The 20,770-nt window shown below is 39.2% G+C and overlaps 1 protein-coding gene across 6 annotated transcripts in view; it reads right to left on the bottom strand.

Annotated features, from left to right (window-relative positions):
• Positions 1-20,770, bottom strand: part of PIKFYVE (phosphoinositide kinase, FYVE-type zinc finger containing) — a 99,700-nt gene that overhangs the window by 32,788 nt on the left and 46,142 nt on the right. For all 6 annotated transcript variants that reach the window (XR_014079076.1, XR_014079077.1, XM_081578178.1 and 3 more), the window contains 13 exons: positions 19,854-19,994; positions 19,043-19,169; positions 17,645-18,804; positions 15,698-15,798; positions 14,459-14,530; positions 13,390-13,561; positions 11,135-11,313; positions 8,927-9,040; positions 8,358-8,466; positions 8,100-8,254; positions 4,266-4,356; positions 1,771-1,831; positions 84-221 (listed from right to left, as the gene is read on the bottom strand). Coding sequence is in view for 4 of the 6 variants with exons in the window: in XM_081578178.1 (XP_081434304.1) it covers positions 84-221; positions 1,771-1,831; positions 4,266-4,356; positions 8,100-8,254; positions 8,358-8,466; positions 8,927-9,040; positions 11,135-11,313; positions 13,390-13,561; positions 14,459-14,530; positions 15,698-15,798; positions 17,645-18,804; positions 19,043-19,169; positions 19,854-19,994 (2,620 nt within the window). In the remaining 2 variants the exon portion in view is untranslated. The remainder of the gene's footprint in view (positions 1-83; positions 222-1,770; positions 1,832-4,265; positions 4,357-8,099; positions 8,255-8,357; positions 8,467-8,926; positions 9,041-11,134; positions 11,314-13,389; positions 13,562-14,458; positions 14,531-15,697; positions 15,799-17,644; positions 18,805-19,042; positions 19,170-19,853; positions 19,995-20,770) is intronic.

Here is a 20,770-nt window from a genome sequence, read left to right as displayed (position 1 = left end):
GGGGTACGAAAGCATTGTATCCCAGCACTCAAGAGTGTTCGTCTCTACTGGACGAAGTACAGAAATAGTGACTTGACCTGTACCTTCAGAACTGCTGGCAGTATCGAGTTCAGGGGGCCCTCCCACGGCCTGCTCAGGCACGCCTTCAGGAGAAGTAGGCAGCTGGAGATGGGGGGAACTGGTAGAGCTCTGACTGGACAGGGTGGCCAAGAAGCGGTCCTCTAAAGAAAAACACCATGCAAATGAGTCACTTTAAAACATTACATCATTTCTACCTAATAATAATGCTTTTAAAATGCCAAAACCTTTTTCTACTTCATAAACCAAAGAATTTTAGCTTCTTAAATATTAAGTTACGTAGGTCATTTCACAAATGAATTTCAGAAATTTTAGAAATGGATACAAAAATCCAGACAGGTTATATGACTTGACCACAATCAGATCTTAGTGACAGAAGGATGACTGGCAACCAAGTCTAGTACCACTCCAATATTCTTTGCACTAGACCATAATGCCTGGGCTTCCCTAGTAGCTCAGCTGGTAAAGAATCTGCTACAATGCAGGAGACCCCAGTTTGATTCTTGGGTCGGGAAGATTCGCTGGAGAACGGATAGGCTACGCACTCCAGTATTCTTGGTCTTCCTTGATGGCTCAGCTGGTAAAGAATCCGCCTGCAATGCAGGAGACCTGGGTTCAATCCCTGGGTTGGGAAGATCCCCTGGAGAAGGGAACGGCTACCTACTCCAGTACTCTGGCCTGGAGAATTCCATGAACTTTTAATTTCAGCCCATGGGGTCAGAAAGAGTCAAACACGACTGAGCAACTTTCACTTTCATAATGCCTACCTATTTTGTTCATTCAATTTAACAAGGAATGAAATTATGACTATGACACTACTGAGGGGAAAAAAAATCACATGTTTATTCTCAAGGGAGAAATTCACTTAATTATAATAGAAAAATGCCAAGAATTCCAAGTTGAGTTTTTGTTCTACCATGATAGTCTAAGTAAATTTCCCTTCCAATTTCCTAGAGCGGCACCAAGTTATTCAATGAAATATTGAGGAAAAACAGGCTTAAGTCTAGAAAAGATTTTAGCGATATAAAAATGTCAACTAAGCTTTGTCCGATTTTTTTTTCTACGAAACCAGGGACTTAACTGTAGCACAAGTAAGACAGAAATTCAGTTTCCTTTTATCTTTCTGTTCTTCCCCTAAAAAGCAGCCTTCTCTATTGATCATCTGACTTCCCTGGTAGCTCAGCTGGTAAAGAATCTGCCTGCAATGCAGGACACCCCAGTTCGATTCCTGGGTTGGGAAGATCCACTGGAGAAGGGATAGGCTACCCACTTCAGTATTCTTGGGCTTCCCTGGTGGCTTAGCTAGTAAAGAATCCGCCTGCAATGAGGGATACCTGGGTTTGATTCCTGGGATGGGCAAGCCCTGGAGAAGGGAAAGGCTACCCACTCCAATATTCTGGCCGGGAGAACTCCATGGACTGTATAGTGCATGGGCTTGCAAAGAGTCAGACACTACTGAGCAACTTTCACTCACTTCACTATTGATCATCTATTTCTCTATCTTAATTTAGGCCATGTACTTTATAATAATCTTAAACTGACACTGCTTACAAATGCTTTATAGCAAGGAAAAAAATGTCTCTGACCAACTGCATCAGAAAAAATTCTCAAAATTTAGTGTTTAAAACAACTTCTAGACTAAGAAACGTCTTTAAATTCAATGACAGGTGATCACCAGACTCAAGGACTAACCTTTTTCTCCATTTGGAAGTCCTGGAGAAGCATTCCGTGGAGATGCATCCACTGCACTTATCTGTAGAGAAGGAAATATTCTGTTCTTAAGGAAATGTTAAAATAACACTAATAAAAATTTTAACAAAGTTAATCTTATGCTTTCAACCTCTTAAGAATTATTAATACTGATTCATTTAAAAATAATAATAAACCCATTACATATTACTATAAACAACATTTTAATTAAAAACAGATTTTTTTTAATTGGTAGAAGAGTGGCATTGTTTTATGCTTTTACAAATACTTCAATGTCTAGAAGACATTAAAGTCTTCTTTTAATAGAAGACAGTTAAATTCCTCTCTGACTTCTGCATTTAATCTGTTGAGCTGTATTATGACTGAACTTATAAAGATAATCTAGCCTCACAGAATTATGCAGTTCATAAAGGGAAATCTCTCCGAGCCCTTGAACGGGTCTAGGACCTCCAGGGTTCTTGAACTACATTTTGAGAATACTGTTCTAAACAGTAGCTCACAGATCCATTAAAATATCCAGGAACTAGTTATGATTATCCATTAAGCCCAGCAACCTTTTATTATCCATTGGACTTTCTCAAGTCCCACAGTTCATTGATAAAATATATATTTAAATGACTGTCAGCCCTGTGTACAATGTCATTAAAAAGTCATTTCTTACACTACTTACAATGTCCTTTGATTTGCTCACTTTAGCAGAGACCTCCCTGGTCATCCTATATAAAATAACTCATCATCACCAACTCCTTTGGCATTACTCTCCATTTCTCGTTAATTTTTTCCTCACATTTTTGTTTTCACTTGTTTTTTAAATGTTTATTGGTTCATCTGTTTATTGTCAGTCTCATAAACAAAAGTTCCATGGGAACAGTTAACTATGGCTTTCATTCACAAATGTGAACTTTTGTGTTCACGTCTGTGAACCCTGAGAGCCCTGCACTCAGAACAATGTCTAAAAGCACTCAATAAGTATTTATCAAATGAATGAATATAAACACAAAGGCAGTGCTACAGATTTTCATATCAACTTTCAATCTTTCAAAAAGAAAATCATCTATTGACTGATTTTATATTTTCAATTCCATGTCTTACAGCACTAGCTTTGCAGTTTCATTAGTAGGCAAACAGAAAGGCCTCTAACAGTGTATGAGAGCTATTAACGGTCCCAGACTACTTGGAAATACTAATAAATCATCTTCATAATTCTCACTCTCATCCAAACTTTAAGGAAAAGTGATTCCTACACAGTTATTTATGAAACAAAAAGGAGAATTCAGTGACACAGTGTTCCTAAATAATACAAAGATCTAAGGCACTTGGACCCATCATTCCATGAAAATACTCTCCTACAAGTACTATACACTTGTACAAAAAGCAACATTCTCTCAAAAGCCCTCATGGTATCAGAATATTAAGTCCTTAAAATATACTGACATTAATTCACCTGTTCATGGTTAGCACAGTAGCAGAATTTGGTGATGATACCAAAGAACTACACACCCTGAGACACATACACACACACACACATCACACATACCTTCAATCAAACATGAATCCAGATACTGTTGTGAAGGGATTCTACCATGTATGTAAGATCACAAATCAGTTAGGGAAATTAAGCAGGTGGGCCTGACCTAGGGAAATTAAGCAGGTGGGTCTGACCTAATAACATGTCCTTTAAATCTGTGTCCAGAGGTTAGACACAGAAGAACTCAAGAGATCTGAAGCATGAGAAGGATTCAATCCACTGCTGTAGGCTTTGAAGATGAAATAGGCCACATGCAAGGAATCAGGCAGCCTCGAGGAGTTGAGACATGCCTCTAGTCAAATGCCAGCAATGAAAGGGGGACCTCAGTCCTATAACCACTAGACTTGAACTCTGCCAACAACCTAGATGAGCCTGGAAAAAGATCCTGAGCCTCAGATAACCAACCCAGCCAAACCTTCATCTCAGCCGTGAGACTGAGCAAAGAACCCAGCTATATACTCTGCCAGAGTCCTGACACACTGTGAGATAAGATTTAAGTTTGAGGTAAGGTGTTATACAGCAAGAGAAAACTAATACAGTTAGGAAAGGTTAATTAAATCAACATATAGAACTAACCTGGTGCAGCCTCTTAAGAAAAACTCACTTAAGCACAAAGAACACTCAAAACTCATAATAAAATAGGACTCTGTTACACACCCAGTGCATCCACACCTTCTCCTTTACAGCACCTATTGCCTCTGTGATGCTATCTTCAGTGATGCCAGTAGACAGCAGCTTTTGATAAGTATTTCAAATAAATGAATTATAATGTATTTTATTTCAGGCAAAGATAAAAAAAATTAATCCAGGTCACACCAAGAAACCTGACAGCTTCAAAATTAAAAACACTAACATTATCAATAAAGTATGTATTAAACTACCACTTCTAAGTGTTATAAGAGAAATTAATTGTATTTACCACAATGAAGGCCCCAAGACAAAACATTACCTTGCTTTCTTCACCTTGTCTCAGTCTTCCAGGACTTGGAGGAACTGAAGGCCGCTTCCTACCCTTTTCTTGTTGGAAAAGGTCTTGCAGCCTACAATTAAAGAAAAAAAGGAAAAGTGAAAAGAAAGACATGGTTTTCTTTCTAATATCTTGAATAATGCATACACATATTCTCCTTATAGCTTTGAAACCACAAAAATTAATTTTCCTATTTCAAATGCAATAGATTTTACAGCTGAACATAACTAAGAGTAAGTTTTGTTTTATTTCTAATCAACTAATCAGTTGTTATTGATATGCTTATGGTTAGAAAAGAACAGCAAGTTATAATGACACACCAACAGACCAAGGCTCAAAGCCCAGCTCTGAAAATCAACAGCTATATAACTTGGGCAAATCTCTTAGTCTCGTAGAGCCACAGTTTCCTCTGTAAAATGAAAGCAGTATATACATATGTGGGACTCAAAATCAAATAAAAGAGTGCATCTCCATCTGGTGCCTTACTTAGTGCCTAGCATTATCCAAGTGCTCAATAAATAAATGCTATACTAATCCAACTGAACTTTTCAATATGCATTAAGACGAAATATTTCCCCAAATAAATATTTAAATACAGGTATAAAATACACAAAACAATCAGTCGAAATTCATGGCCTAACAGCCAATAACTACTCCATGGTTTACTATTACAGATAAATTAGATTCAGTTACCACACATACTGTATTTGAAACAGCAACAAAGGTTAGTCTCATCTTTTTTTTTGTATCTTTGCAAACTGCACTTTAAACGATGAAAGAAGTGGAGGGTGTAGGAGCGATAAAAATAAAACCTCCTACAACTTGAGAGTAAAAGGCAACATCCACAACTAACAAGGATATTTAAATCGAAAACATCATGGCAGAGCACATTTTGCAATAATATGAAAGAAATGACTGGTGATAGACGCAAACTCCGATGCTGTAAAGAGCAATATGGCATAGGAACCTGGAATGTTAGGTCTATGAATCAAGGCAAATTGGAAGTGGTCAAACAGGAGATGGCAAGAGTGAACATCGACATTCTAGGAATCAGCGAACTAAGATGGACTGGAATGGGTGAATTTAACTCAGATGACCATTATATCTACTACTGTGGGCAAGAATCCCTTAGAAGAAATGGAGTAGCCATCATGGTCAACAAAAGAGTCCAAAATGCGGTACTTGGGATGCAATCTCAAAAACGATAGAATGATCTCTGTTCGTTTCCAAGGCAAACCATTCAATATATCACGGTAATCCAAGTCTATGCCCCGACCAGTAATGCCGAAGAAGCTGAAGCTGAACGGTTCTATGAAGACCTACAAGACCTTCTAGAACTAACACCCAAAAAAGATGTCCTTTTCATTATAGGGGACTGGAATGCAAAAGTAGGAAGTCAAGAAACACCTGGAGTAACAGGCGAATTTATCCTTGGAGTACAGAATGAAGCAGGGCAAAGGCTAATAGAGTTTTGCCATGAGAACGCACTGGTAATAGCAAACACCATATTCCAACAACACAAGAGAAGACTCTACACATGGACATCACCAGAGGGTCAACACCGAAATCAGACTGATTATATTCTTTGCAGCCAAAGATGGAAAAGCTCTATACGGTCAGCAAAAACAACACCAGGAGCAGACTGTGGCTCAGATCATGAACTGCTTATTGCCAAATTCAGACTTAAATTGAAGAAAGTAGGGAAAACCACTAGTCCATTCAGGTATGACCTAGATCAAATCCCTTATGAGTATACAGTGGAAGTGACAAATAGATTTAAGGGACTAGACCTGATAGACAGAGTGCCTGATGAACTATGGACAGAGGTTCATGACATTGTACGGGAGACAGGGATCAAGAAAATCCCCATGGAAAAGAAATGCAAAAAAGCAAAATGGCTGTCTGAGGAGGCCTTACAGATAGCTGGGAAGAGAAGAGAAGCGAAAAGCAAAGGAGAAAAGGAAAGAAATTCCCATCTGAATGCAGAGTTTCAAAGAATAGCAAGGAGAGATAAGAAAGCCTTCCTCAGCGATCAGTGCAAAGAAATAGAGGAAAACAACAGATTGGGAAAGACTAGAGATCGTTTCCAGAAAATTAGAGATACCAAAGGAACATTTCATGCAAAGATAGGCTCGATAAAGGACAGAAATGGTATGGACCTAACAGAAGCAGAAGATATTAAGAAGAGGTGACAAGAATACACAGAAGAACTGTACAAAAAAGATCTTCATGACCCAGATAATCACGATGGTGTGATCACTCACCTAGAGCCAGACATCCTGGAATGTGAAGTCAAGTGGGCCTTAGAAAGCATCACTACGAACAAAGCTAGTGGAGGTGATGGAATTCCAGTGGAGCTATTTCAAATCCTCAAAGGTGATGCTGTGAAAGCGCTGCACTCGATATGCCAGCAAATTTGGAAAACTCAGCAGTGGCCACAGGACTGGAAAAGGTCAGTTTTTGTTCCAATCCCAAAGAAAGGCAACGCCAAAGAATGCTCAAACTACTGCACAATTGCACTCATCTCACATGCTAGTAAAGTAATGCTCAAAATTCTCCAAGCCAGGCTTCAGCAATACGTGAACCGTGAACTTCCAGATGTTCAAGCTGGTTTTAGAAAAGGCAGAGGAACCATAGTTCAAATTGCCAACATCCGCTGGATCATCGAAAAAGCAAGAGAGTTCTGGAAAAACATTTATTTCTGCTTTATTGACTATGCCAAAGCCTTTGACCGTGTGGATCACAATAAACTGTGGAAAATTCTGAAAGAGGTGGGAATACCAGACCATCTGACCTGTCTCTTGAGAAACCTGTATGCAGGTCAGGAAGCAACAGTTAGAACTGGACATGGAACAACAGACTGGTTCCAAATAGGAAAAGGAGTACATCAAGGCTGTATATTGTCACCCTGCTTATTTAACTTCTATGCAGAGTACATCATGAGAAATGATGGGCTGGAAGAAACACAAGCTGGAATCAAGATTGCCGGGAGAAATATCAGTAACCTCAGATATGCGGATGACACCACCCTTATGGCAGAAAGTGAAGAAGAACTAAAGAGCCTCTTGATGAAAGTGAAAGAGGAGAGTGAAAAAGTTGGCTTAAAGCTCAACATTCAGAAAACTAAGCTCATGGCATCTGGTCCCATCACTTCATGGCAAATAGATGGGGAAACAGTGGAAACAGTGTCAGACTTTATTTTTTTGGCTCCAGAATCACTGCTGATGGTGATTGCAGCCATGAAATTAAAAGACACTTACTCCTTGGAAGGAAGGTTATGGCCAACCTAGATAGCATATTTAAAAGCAGAGACATTACTTTGCCAACAAAAGTCCATCTAGTCAAGGCTATGGTTTTTCCAGTGGTCATGTATGGATGTGAGAGTTGGATGGTGAAGAAAGCTGAGCGCCGAAGAATTTATGCTTTTGAACTGTAGTGCTGGAGAAGACTCTTCAGAGTCCCTTGGACTGCAAGGAGATCCAATCAATCCATCCTAAAAGAGATCAATCCTGGGTGTTCATTGGAAGGTCTGATGTTGAAGCTGAAACTCCAATACTTTGGCCACCTCGTGCGAAGGGCTGACTCATTGGAAAAGACCCTGATGCTGGGTAGCATTGGGGGCGGGAGGAGAAGGGGACGACAGAGGATGAGATGGTTGGATGGCATCACCGACTCGGTGGACATGGGTTTGAGTAGACTCCGGGAGTTGGTGATGGACAGAGAGGCCTGGCGTGCTGCAGTTCATGGGGTCGCAAAGTCGGACACGACTGAGCGACTGAACTGAACTGAAAGAAACACCTGACTGCAGAGTCACACCTGTTATTCCAAGCTTGCAGCACCTCACAGAGGCTTTGTTTCTTGGCGATGAGTGACTCGAAGACTGACTGCAGTTGCTGGGGGGTCTCCATGGAGGAAGACAGGAGCCGCGCCTGCATCTTCTCAGTCCAGCTCTTGAACTCGCTTTCTTCCATCTAGGGAAACAAAAATCACTCCAGCAATCTGAGACACACCCCAAAAGCAACTTCTAACAAGTTCACAACCAACTGCTGGGTTTCTGTCAGAAAAATGAATTACCTCTTTTTGTGCAAAGATATCTTCCATTTTTTCCTCTCTTGATTTGCTAAATGTATCAGTTTTCAAAGATGCGAGTCTTTCATCCACAGCAAGATATACCTGTGAAACTCTTAAACAAACATTAAACACTTCAGAAAAGTCAGAATCAAACTGTCTAATCTCACACAAGTAGAAAAAAGATGGGCAAAACCACTACAATATTGTAAAGTAATTAGCCTCCAATTAAAATAAATAAATTTTTAAAAAAGTGGAAAAAAGATGTACACAGAACTTTACTAAGATCTTATCTAATTAAGAATCACATACAATTTTGCAGAACAAAAAAGACCTGAAAGGATGTATATCAAAATTTAACAGTCGTTATGCTTGGGAGGGTCTGACCTTTTTTAATACTTTTGGGTATTGTCTACATTTTCCCATTTTTACATCAGACATATAAAACATACCATTAGAAAAATAGGTTATTTCTGTTTTCAAAGAAAGCTGAATGAACAAACAAGATATTTAAAGTAGTTTAGATTTCAGGCAGTACTAAACAAAAACAGATGATCAAAGAAAATGAAACTTACTTTTGAAAGAAGTCCTTCAGATCCTGAAGAAGGGACACTTTTAATGGGACCTGACGTTTAATGAATATTTTGGGAAGTGGAACACACACCTCAAGAAGCCGAATGGGAGAATAACTGAGAGGAGAAAATACAAGTAATAGTAGAAAAGTGAAAAATATTTTAATATTTTGAGTAGAAGTGTATCGTGACAGCCAACTAAGTCTTACAGGTATAAGAGATCATAAAGTTTCTATAAAATGGCATTTTCAAACAACCAAAAATACTGAAGACCACTTTCAATCATTACCAATATCCTTCCTAGTTTTAAAAAGATTTTGTTCTGTGTTGTTTTTCCCCTGCATTGTGCTATCATCATTTATCCCCTGAGGCCACCCTCGTGTGCTTTAAAAACAAATGACTGGGATATAAACCTCCATGAAGAGAGAGGAACTCCTTCCCACAATTAGCTCGGACACAGGTATTCACTACCTTCTCAGCTCCCAAGGATTCTTCATGAGTTTCCCTTCCACCTGAAGTTCATGTCGTCTAGTAAACGCTATATTCGATCTAGGCCCTAGGTTCATGGTTAACAGCTCTTGCTTAAAAAAGGAAATAGGTTCAATTACAAATATTTTCTGAGGACCTATTATGTGTCAGATGCTGTTTTAGGTGCTGAGCAAGGGCCAAAATTCCTGTTCTCATGATTCAGGAACAACAAGACTTGTGCAATAAATAAATACTTAAAACACCTTATGCCAGAGAGTAGGTGCTACAGGGCAAAATAAAGGGCGAAAAAGAAGCAAGGAGTGCTAGGGGTGAGAGGGAGCCAGGGCAGGTGAAATCTGAACAAAGATCTGAAAAAAGTAAGGAAAAATAAGCAAATGTCTAGAAGCAGGCAGCACAGAGATGGAAGAGCAATGAGAGGCTCCCAGGAAGGAGGTTACCTGGCATAACTGAGGCCCAGCCTGGAGGCCAGCGAGGCTGAAACACAGGGAGCAAGGGGAGAGGAGTAGGGGTGAGAAGCCTGAGTATGAGGGGCTTGCTGCTACTGCTGCTGCTAAGTCGCTTCAGTCGTGTCCGACTCTGTGCGACCCCATAGACGGCAGCCCACCAGGCTCCGCTGTCCCTGGGATTCTCTAGGCAAGAATACTGGAGTGGGTTGCCATTTCCTTCTCCAGTGCATGCCAAGTGAAAACTGAAAGTGAAGTCGCTCAGTCGTGTCCGACTCTTAGCGACCCCATGGACTGTAGCCTACCAGGCTCCTCCGTCCATGGGATTTTCCAGGCAAGAGTACTGGAGTGGGACATGAGGGGCTTAGAGGCCCATAAATGGACTCTGGCTTTCACTCAGGGTGAAACAGACACCGCTGGTGGCTCCAGAGCACAGGAGTGGCCTAAGCTGATTTTCATATAATAGGACCACTCTGACTGCTTTACTGCAGGGCGAGGCTAAAGGGAAGCTGGTTGAGGTTATTGCAATAATCTAGGTAAGGACATCAGAGATTCAGTTCAGAATGGGAGTGCTGGAGGTGGTGAGCTATGTTCAGATTCTGGATATATATATATTTATATTTATATATTTATATGGCTATGCTGGGTCTTTGCTGCTGTGTGTGGGCTTCTCACTGCGGTAGCTTCCTTGTTGCAGAGCACAGGCTCTAGGGGGCAGGCCCAGCAGTTGTGGCCCACGGGCTTAGTTGCTCCACAGCACGAGATCTTCCTGGACCAGAGATCAAACTCACGTCTCCTGCGTTGGCAGGCAGATTCTTAACCCCTGGACCACCAGGGAAGTCCCTAGATTCTGGATATATCCTGAAGGCATTCTCAATCATTTAAAACCATTCTTTGAACTAGTGATTTCAGCTCTATCCAATTCTATCCAATTCTCCTTATGCTAAGTAATGTCTTAGCAAAAATACTGACAGGCTCTCAGATGCAAAACCAATGGTTAAGAGTCACACCTGCAATAGCAAATCTACCAGCTCCATCACTTGCTAGCTCTATTACGTAGCTACAAGGTCTCTAAGTGAGGGTAACAGTAACATATTTCTTAGAGGATTAAATACAATAACAGCACTGAAAGCTCTTCACAGAGTATGGCCCTGTATTTGCAAGGCTGATGGGTGGGGAACCACACACACCAAAAGTGAGTTCAATCTAGTAACAGTGGAAATGCTACAAAGCCTTCCAGGGAGTATGTGTCTGTGACAAGGTTGCTCAGACTTCTTACCTGAAAGATGCCACCATCTGGTTATAGGAGAAATACTGGTGATAATCATGGTGGATGGAGTGACCACACGGCTCAGCATTGGCTCTGCGGGTATACTGGTGCCCATAAAACCTAAGTTCAAGGTATTTTGCAAATGACATGGACCAAGACTCATTGGAAAGAGCGACAACTGGTGTTACCTGAAATTCAGCATAAATTGTTTGTTATCTAATCACATACTGAGAATCTCTTTTTAAAAATATATATATATATGTATTTTCTTCTTCAGTACAAGTCTAGTATATTCTGACTGCAGAAAACAAGAAAAACAAAAAAATATTTAGAGGAGGGTGGGGTGAGGGATGGCTATGGAAACTGTCTCCAGTAATCCTACCACCACCACCAATATGCTACTATGTTTGCTTTCTTTCCATACGTGAAAACATATATCCTTAGCCAGAATGTTTATAAATAAAAACTCTTTCTTATAGCTTCATAATCTTATTATTAGTTAAAATATCATATTTTCCCACATTGAATATTCTTGTGCAGCTTGATTTTTAATGGCTGCAGAATATCCTATTATATGGACATGTTTAACCAATCCCTATTGGTGGGCATTTAAAACATTTCAAGCTTTTCATTATTTTGATGAACTTTTCAATGTGGGTATATATAAACACACTTATAAGTATCCATAATGATTTCCTTGCAATAAATTAATAAAAGTGGAAGCTGGTAGGTCAAAGAAGGGCATGAACATTTATCTGGTCTTTGATACTTTCTGCCATACTGTATAAACCAGTACACCTATTTGGAGAGACAATTGCCACCAGTATCTAAGAGTATCCATTTCCCTACTTTCTTACTGATCTCAGGAATTATACATCTTTGAAATGTGACTTCTTTAAAAAATAAATAAAAACATACTTCACTTATTTTATTTATACATCTTTTATTATTACTAATGAGTAACATGTATTTGCACATGTCTCCTGGCCATTTGTATTAAATTGCTTTCTCATGCCCTTTGCCCATTATTTCTATTATGGCTTACAGAAGTTTAATAGTAAGTATATTAATGTTGGGTCATATATGTTATAAAAATTTTTGACACATAAAATTTTTCACTTCTGTGTAACAAAAACTGTTTACCTTTTCCTTTCTAGCATAACCCCAAGGGCTGAAGTTCTGTTTTGCAATCATGTGTATATACCAAACTTACAAGATATAAAGATCAAATTTAAGTTACTTATTTCACTAGACAATCTGCAAAAGTTCACACATTCTACAACAAAATATTGCCAGCTGCCTAACAGTGACTAAAGGCCTAGACGAACAAGCATATAAAGACCAATTATTAACCCATGGCTGATTCATGTCAATGTATGACAAAAACTACTACAATATCGTAAAGTAATTAGCCCCCAACTAAAATAAATAAATTTATTAAAAAAAAAAAAAAGACCAATTATTGCAAGACATGATGTCACGGATGTATGTTTCTACTGAAGACTATCTTTGACTTCGCCCTCCTCAACCACTAATATGGAAATAGGTTGCACTATTATTTTCTCTATAATTCCTGTATGTGATTCCCAACACACTCCAAAATAAGCCAATTAATATAACGATGAAGTTAAATTTGGCACATACACATTGCAAACAATTTGAATAAACAGTATATATTAAGAACAAAATACTAGCACCAAATATTTCCTCTAGAGATAGAAAAGCACAGAGAGGAAATAAAACATACGGTTTTGTCCCCAAGAATAAATATGAGAAACGGCAGAGATCAATTAAACATGGTCTCATCTTCACGTCTTAAGACAGCAATGTTGACCTAGACTAACTTACACAAGCATTCTAGCATACTGTAACTATTGTGTTATAAGACTGTTTCCTCCCCAAGAGGACAGGAGCCAACACCTTGTTGTTTCCTCATTCCTAAGGCCTAGCACCGTACCTGGTACCTACATGATGCTAAATAAGCGTTTACTGATGAATAAACAAAACATAATCAAGAACTGTCAAGATAAAGTCTCCTTATATTTTACTGCACATGGTACCTATATTTCATATAATAACTGATAAATCCTAAAATAGAACCTTCACGAAATAAACATTAAAGGGAACATACAGCAAGTAAAATAAATAAGAGCCCAAAGAAAAATACCAAATTCAAAATAACAGAGGCCACCCTCCGCCACAAAGAAAGAACTAGAGAAAGAAATGATACTACATGAAATAGTACAGCAACAAGGTATACTTACCTGTTTGCAGATTCTGCACCAGGAGTAGGTGAGAATTGTATGCTGATATCCAGGTACTGGAGAATCCAGCTCCTTTAGGATTATCTGCACACAGCCTTGGCCATGGACGAAGCGTCGAATGTGGTGCACCATGGGGGTATCACAGAACATGCTAGGGCACTGATAGGAAGGCCTTTGACAAAAAGAAAGTTGTCACATTAACCATGAAACCGAGGAGCCATGAAGAGTGAATGCTGGCTAATCAGGACTGCAGACGAGAAAGTGCAGCATCCTCTCCAGAGTAAGGATGATGGTGGATGATCTGCTCAGGGTTCCACTCGTCCTGCTACGAGCCTGCAGAGCTGAACACCCCGCCTTCAACCACATCACAGTGATACGTTCCACTTGTTAAGCACCTTCCATTTGCCAAGCATTTCTAAAACATCATCTCATTTTACTTATTAAAACTCTTGACGTTTGTGGAGTTTGTTAATACCTATAAAGGGGGCTGGTAAAGTTTAATCCAGGTGATGCTAGTGCTAAAGAACCTGCCTACCGATGCAAGAGATGCAAGAGATGCAGATTAGACTCCCCGGTTGGGAAGATCCTCTAGAGAAGGAAACAGCAACCCCCTCCAGTATTCTTGCCTGAAAAATTCCATGGACAGAGGAGTCTGGGGGGCTACAGTCCATGGGGTCGCAAAGAGTTGGACACGACTGAGCATGCACACACAAAGATTAAGTTACTTGCTCTCTGTCATGTAAGTGGCAAGCAAAGGCACTACGATTTAAACTGAGGTCCTTAGTTTCTCTTGTCTCTCATCTGAATCACTCTAAAAACAGACATCCTAAAAAAAAAAAGTCTGCAGGCCTGCAGGGCAATTAGATGGACATAGATCTGAAAAATGAACTGGAAAAGACTTCCTGGGCTGAATATAAAACAGATTACTTCTCTGTACAGTGAGCCCTGACATGAGGCATGAACAGGAAGGTCAAACAACAGTGCTCCAACTCATGTTCATGTTTAGGTTGAAATTCTGCACATCAAAAAAAAAACATAAATAGAACATAAGGAGAAAACTGGTTCTTACCGGAAACAGTATCTCTCTAAAAATATTCCTAATGTAAGATCATTTTTTCCATAAAATTCCATTGTTACAATCCTAAAAGAAAAGATCATTTCTTAGAAACATATCATTAGAATTACAACCCAGCAAAGACATTTTCATCAGACCCCAAACTGATATGTTAGATGTACTTATAATACAGTATTATTACCAACAAAACAGGTAATATTCTTTTGCTGTTACAGAACAGGTTTTACATTATCTGATATAATAGGTTTGGACTACCATATTACAGTATCGTATCCATTCCCAGTGCATTAGTATCTTATGAAACTATTTAATCAGGATACATAAACAATAACATTAAATGGGTAAGTCTGATTTGCGTTAGGAAGAAGTACAAGTTTCCTTTACAAAGCTTTAAACTCCATCCATATAAAATGGGACTCCTGTCTCTGCTCTCCAGTCTACACCATTACTGAGCACGAAGAGCAGCAGCTCATATTCTTCCAGGAGAGCCAGTTCCTAAATTTATATCCAACTTTATACCTAAATAAGAGAGTTCAGCTACACATACCCTTTTGAAACTGACATCTTATTCAAGCCTCAACCTAAATTCCCAGAGAAAATTCCCATGGGCTCAACCAGACCCAAGTCTGCCTGCTAGAGCCAACACCAATGTAGAGGACTCCCTGATCTCACTGGTGGAAATGAGTGTCTCTGGTGTCCAAAATTACAATATGGAAGACATTTTGTGTGGCAAGTACTCCAAAAACAAGCAGTTATGTTCTATAGTACTTAAGACCAGAGGTAAACTGTATAATAACTAGGCTTTGTGACTATCATTGGAAACAAATTATAACATTATAAAACGTGTTTCTATCAATCTACTTGGAATTAAGTTTTAGAATAAAACTTAAGGCAAAAAACCGACTGCTTTTATGAAAACAATGCCCAAAGAAAACCTGCCTGATTTGTGCATGTTATCAAAGTGCTTAAAACTAGCTTTTATGTATCAACTTTCACTTTTTTATAATTACAAACTGTTCTTCCATTCCTCTTCACTCTTAACATACTTTTATTTACTTCTGCCCATGAAAAAATCCAAATTTCATAATTTAATTTACAAGTTCAAAAGTTGCATCAATTCACATGTGACCAGCAGCTTGCCATGCACCTACACAGCCTCATGGCTGAATCTTTTTCACAGTTACTGGAATTCTGTTCTTAAGTGCAACATGCAAGGGAGGGAAGGAGTCCTACCAAGGACTGACACAGGCACTGGGAGCATTGCTGGACTGCGAAGAAGAGCTGCTGAAGAGCACACACAGCCTCTGGTGGTTGACAGGGTTCAGACAGTCCACCTGGAAGAGAAGCAACATCGGGGTGAGCACTCCAACTCCCACGCCTGCCTCCAACATCCAACACACTCCACTCGGTTTGTAAAGCCTCTATCAGCACTACAGGGGTTCCAGTGAAGACTGAAAACTACAGGGAACTAAATATAAGAAAGAAGAGCAGTTAATTTTTAAGTTAAAACCATCCAAAAGGTTTAAAAATGCAAACATGTCTACATAACTTGTTTTCTTACTCTTTATTTTTACAAAACTACATTAAATTATTTTGGGAGTAGTTATTTAAATATGAAATAGTCTGAATTGATAGCTGGATATAATCTCAACCTGAGATACCCAGAAATCTAAATTCTAAGGTATTTATTTATTTGTATTTTATACCTGCTTTTGATCATTTTAGGTAACATCTGTCTCTGGCAAAATTTAAACAGCTCAGAGGAAGATGGAAAAGTTCCTGAAGTACACAAAGCCTTTCCTCCTCTGAAGCTGCCCCACCTCCCAAACTGATAAATTTGACTGTGTGGTTAAAAATCATGTATTTACGCTAGCTAAAGGAGATCAGTTCTGGGTGTTCACTGTAAGGACTGATGTTGAAGCTGAAACTCCAATACTTTGGCCACCTGATGTGAAGAGCTGACTGATTTAAAAAGACCCTGATGCTGGGAAAGATTGAGGGCAAGAGGAGAAGGGGACGACAGAGGATGAGATGGCTGGATGGAATCACCAACTCAATGGACGTGGGTTTGGGTGGACTCCGGGAGTTAGTGATGGACAGGGAGGCCTGGTGCGCTGTGGTTCATGGGGTCACAAAGAGTCGGACACGAGTGAGCGACTGAACTGAACTGATACACATATACACATGAAAACACCCACAGAAGTATACACAGGTGATTCTGTTTTTTATAAAAATGGGATGATGCTACAAATACACAATCTGCTTTTTAACACAAGACAATACGTCATGGGCTCTCTCTGGGTCATTCAATGAGATCCAACTCATCCTTTTAACAGCAGTCAGTCAGAAATAACTGCTTCAGTAAACATCTTTGTACATACATTACAATAAAATGTAAGCATCCTTACACAAATTGCTTACCTGTGTTTTGTAGATAACGTACAAGGAATGAGTTATAAAAGATAGAAATCATGAATCAAAAATACATACGTGCTCATGTAAATTTAAAAGACCCCCAAATCACTTTTAATAAGTTTACATAAATGTATAAAACATGTATTTATATAAAGTTTATTGTTAAGCATTTTTCCAAACTTCATTAACCATGGCTCTTACCACATTCCTTTTTTCCAATTTCAGGTATTACAAACAATACACTATCATTATTTAATCCTTCCTAGACTTGTGAAAGTGAACATCTATTTGTTTTATTAAACAACTGTATTTACTCATCAAAAGATGGATTTGTTCATGAGTTTTATCACCTATAATAATGAAAAAAAACACATCCATTTCCTATAATAAGCTTCCAACTAACTCTACTCTCCCACTGGCTACCATTAAAAGGATCAAAGAACACATCACATCACACGCCAGTCATCATGCCAGAAATTTTAAGCAGCTCCACAGTGCCCCCTACCTCACAGTTCTTCTGAGTTTGCTGTGAGCTTAGCCTGAAACCCTCAAATTCAGTTTCATCATATTACACTCCTATTTCATACATTTTAAAGTGACACATAAGACAAAAGACCTGAGACCAAAAGAGAAAAAAAAAAAAGCACAAAGGAAATATTTAATAAATCTGCATGCAAGCTGTCATATTTGACTTTTTTACCTTGCCACAGCAGCAATTTTCTACCCATCTTAAATGTACATGAGCACAAAAGGGGTCTTGCTCACCTTTGTCGACCACACTGCATCACTTGTAATCAACCCTTTTTCTTCATCACCTTCAGTTCTGCTTCCTGATTTGCCACTTGAGGTACTCGACGCCTCCTTTGAGTAAGCAAAAGGGTCTGAGTTTTTTTGCTGGATTCTTCCTCCTCTGGCCCGATAATCAGCTAGCATTCTCCCTAAGCTCTGGCTGTCCCCCAGGTGCTCAGCAATTCTGGTGCTCACAAGCTCATGTGAGGGCAGGACTTGAATGGACTTGGCCTGAACACTTCCATTCATGCCCTGAAGGCCAGAGAGATCCCTGAGCATCTGTTTCTTCCGCCTGCTCTCCATTTCCTTGAACTCCTTATTGAGGAGAGGAGACCAGTAAACCTGCTCCGCAAAATAATCTCGGGTAGAGCATCTCATGCCCTTGTCAGTTAAAAGGAAGGGCTCCCGGAATGTGATGACTGGAGAGATGCAGAGGATCACATCTTTCAACTCTTGTTTAAAGGTCAAAGAATCCGTCTTCCGTTTATCTTCAGAAGAGGTAACTTCCTCGGTAACATACAGGCCGGTGTCATCCTGCAGAGGGTCTCTAAAGGCTCTCATCTGGCTTGCGGGATCTGGAAGCTCCTCTGTTTGCTGCAGAGCCTCTGGCTGCTCATTGCCTATGGCGTCCTGTTGGTCATCCACATGGAGCGGCAGCAATGACTCTGGTACTGATGGATAGAGAGCACAGGGGGCACCCACCGGGCAAGCTGCTGGGGCATGCTCTTGAGGCTTCAAAAAGGCAACATCCTGTGGCACGCTCTTATTTTCCTGGTCACCCTTCTCAAACAGAATCTTTGATTCTAGCAAACTGCCATCATCAGAAGGCAGGAAGTCCGGGGGGAAGTCAGGCTCCCGGGGGAGGGGACTTCCGCTGAACGGCTCCTGTGCAGCCCCTTCATCCTCCTGTCCCTCAATCAGAGAATGGAAGGAAGGGTTTTGCGTTAATGTAGGAGGCATAGCAAATTCATCCATGAGGAAGGAGATTTCTAGTTGAGAATGATAAGCTACACAGATCATAAATATTAAGATCTCCTTAACTCGAGCCAGCTCATAATCAGAGCCTCCTCTAAGCTTGATTGTACAGCCCAGGTGCTGTGGACAGCCTTCAAAAAACATCAGTGTTTTGGTTTGTTCTACAAATAAACAAACACAAGGTTAAGAAGGTTTAGGTGGCAATCCAGAAGTCCAGACAGAATTAGTTCATTATCTTTTAACATCTACCAGACAAAAACTCGTAAGTAAGATCATAGTTGTATGCTAATAGCCATCTCCTACTATTAATATATCAACATTGTCGTTCTGATGAGTTTACTCGTTTCCTCAGCCCACTCCCTCCCCATTTCAGGTAAATCTACACTAAAGATCACTCACCATTAGGCAACTGAAACATCTGCATGTAAAATTTGTGACAGGTGCCCAGGTGGGGTTTGGTAAGCAGCTGGTCCATAGACATCACCAAATCACCTTGGGTCATCCGGCTAACTCGTTCTAAAACTTGCTAGAACACAGAACAACACCATATTACAAAATTAGAGAAGAATAAAATTTTAGTACATTTTATATGGAAAAATAATAGAAACATCTGAAAATGCCCTCACCGAAAAAAAAAGAAAATGCCCTATTTTCTTTCAAGATGAATTTCCTTGATTTTAATAATTATATGACTTTTACTGATTCTAGATAAGTCTACACTTAGCAATCAATATGTGCTTACTAAAATAAACCATACTCACATTAATAACATCAAGACATTTAAGTATTATTCATTGGCACAAGATACTGATTCAGGGGTGGTGGGTGGGGAATTTCCACAACTGACCTCTATACTGAAGAAGGTAATTTTTCAAGGGAGAGAAAATTTTCTGCTTTGTGTGATTCCCCAAACAAAATGACGTCTCTACAAAGACTACTTAATAACTAATGTCAACTACACCTATGGTTTGGTAGACACTTATAATGAGTGTTACACAACTCATTGTGTATGAGTGCTACATTAATTATACTTTCTTCGAGCCTGAGATTCTCCGGTGTTAAATAAGGAAAGCGCTGCCATGCCTGTGCTTTCACTATATCTAGTACAGCTAAGAAATAAATAATCAAAGAACCCTGTATATCTACCACACATGCATATAAATTTACAAGCTGTCATTTTTAGAAGTAATAGAAAAATAAGAACACTCACTGATTTTACATTAATGACCAAAGTAATGCCATGTTCCAGCAACATATCCTGTGCAATTCGGGATACCGTTTTCTCAACCAGAACCAGTGTGGGTCGAACATCAACTATTCGCTGAACATAATTCTTTAGGAATTCCCTTTCCTAAGTAAGATAAATAAAAAACATTGCATGTGGCACAAATCAAGATCTAGATATGTAAAAATACTAGAGCAGTGTGACTAGTAACATCAAACTCAGTCTAAGTTTTCTTCATCCACAAACCACTACTAATAGATGTTTCCTACTAAGTAAACATTGTACTGATGTGTTAACTCATTTTTCAGGTCCTCAATCTCAGGTAAAACTATGCTAAATATCACTTACCACTGTGCAACCAAATTAATTCAAACACAACCAAGAATACTATTTATCATTCTAAACAGTTGACTATGCTGGAAAGAGCTGCAGGAGAAACTTTATTCTCCAACTCACTAATTTTTCTTTGAAGGACTTTGAGTTCTTAATAACCTGTAATAAAAGCCAAGAATCCAATTAGCTAGCTCTTGAAGCTTAAAATATCAAAAAATTCTCAGCTTCCCAAACAAAAGTCACTAAGTACTTTTAATATAATTACGGATTTCCCCTTTTACATTCTGAAACTAACCAGAATACCTCTTCTTTCAGGTATCTGAATAAATAACTAACAGACACTATTTCAGCTACTTCCTAATTTCTATCTTCCAACAGATAATATTCTGCTTAGAACTCATTATGTATGAGTGCTACATTAATTATACTTTCTTCGAGCCTGAGATTCTCCAGTGTTAAATAAGGAAAGCGCTGCCATGCCTGTGCTTTCACTATATATAGTACAGCTAAGAAATAAATAATCAAATTAAAACAAATTACAAATTAAAACAATGTTTAATACAGTTTCA

Source organism: Giraffa tippelskirchi, chromosome 3, assembly GCF_054371585.1.
Source record: "Giraffa tippelskirchi isolate mGirTip1 chromosome 3, T2T-mGirTip1v1.2.pri, whole genome shotgun sequence".
NCBI classification, from domain to species: domain Eukaryota; kingdom Metazoa; phylum Chordata; class Mammalia; order Artiodactyla; family Giraffidae; genus Giraffa; species Giraffa tippelskirchi.
This window is presented reverse-complemented; position numbering and strand designations above follow the sequence as displayed.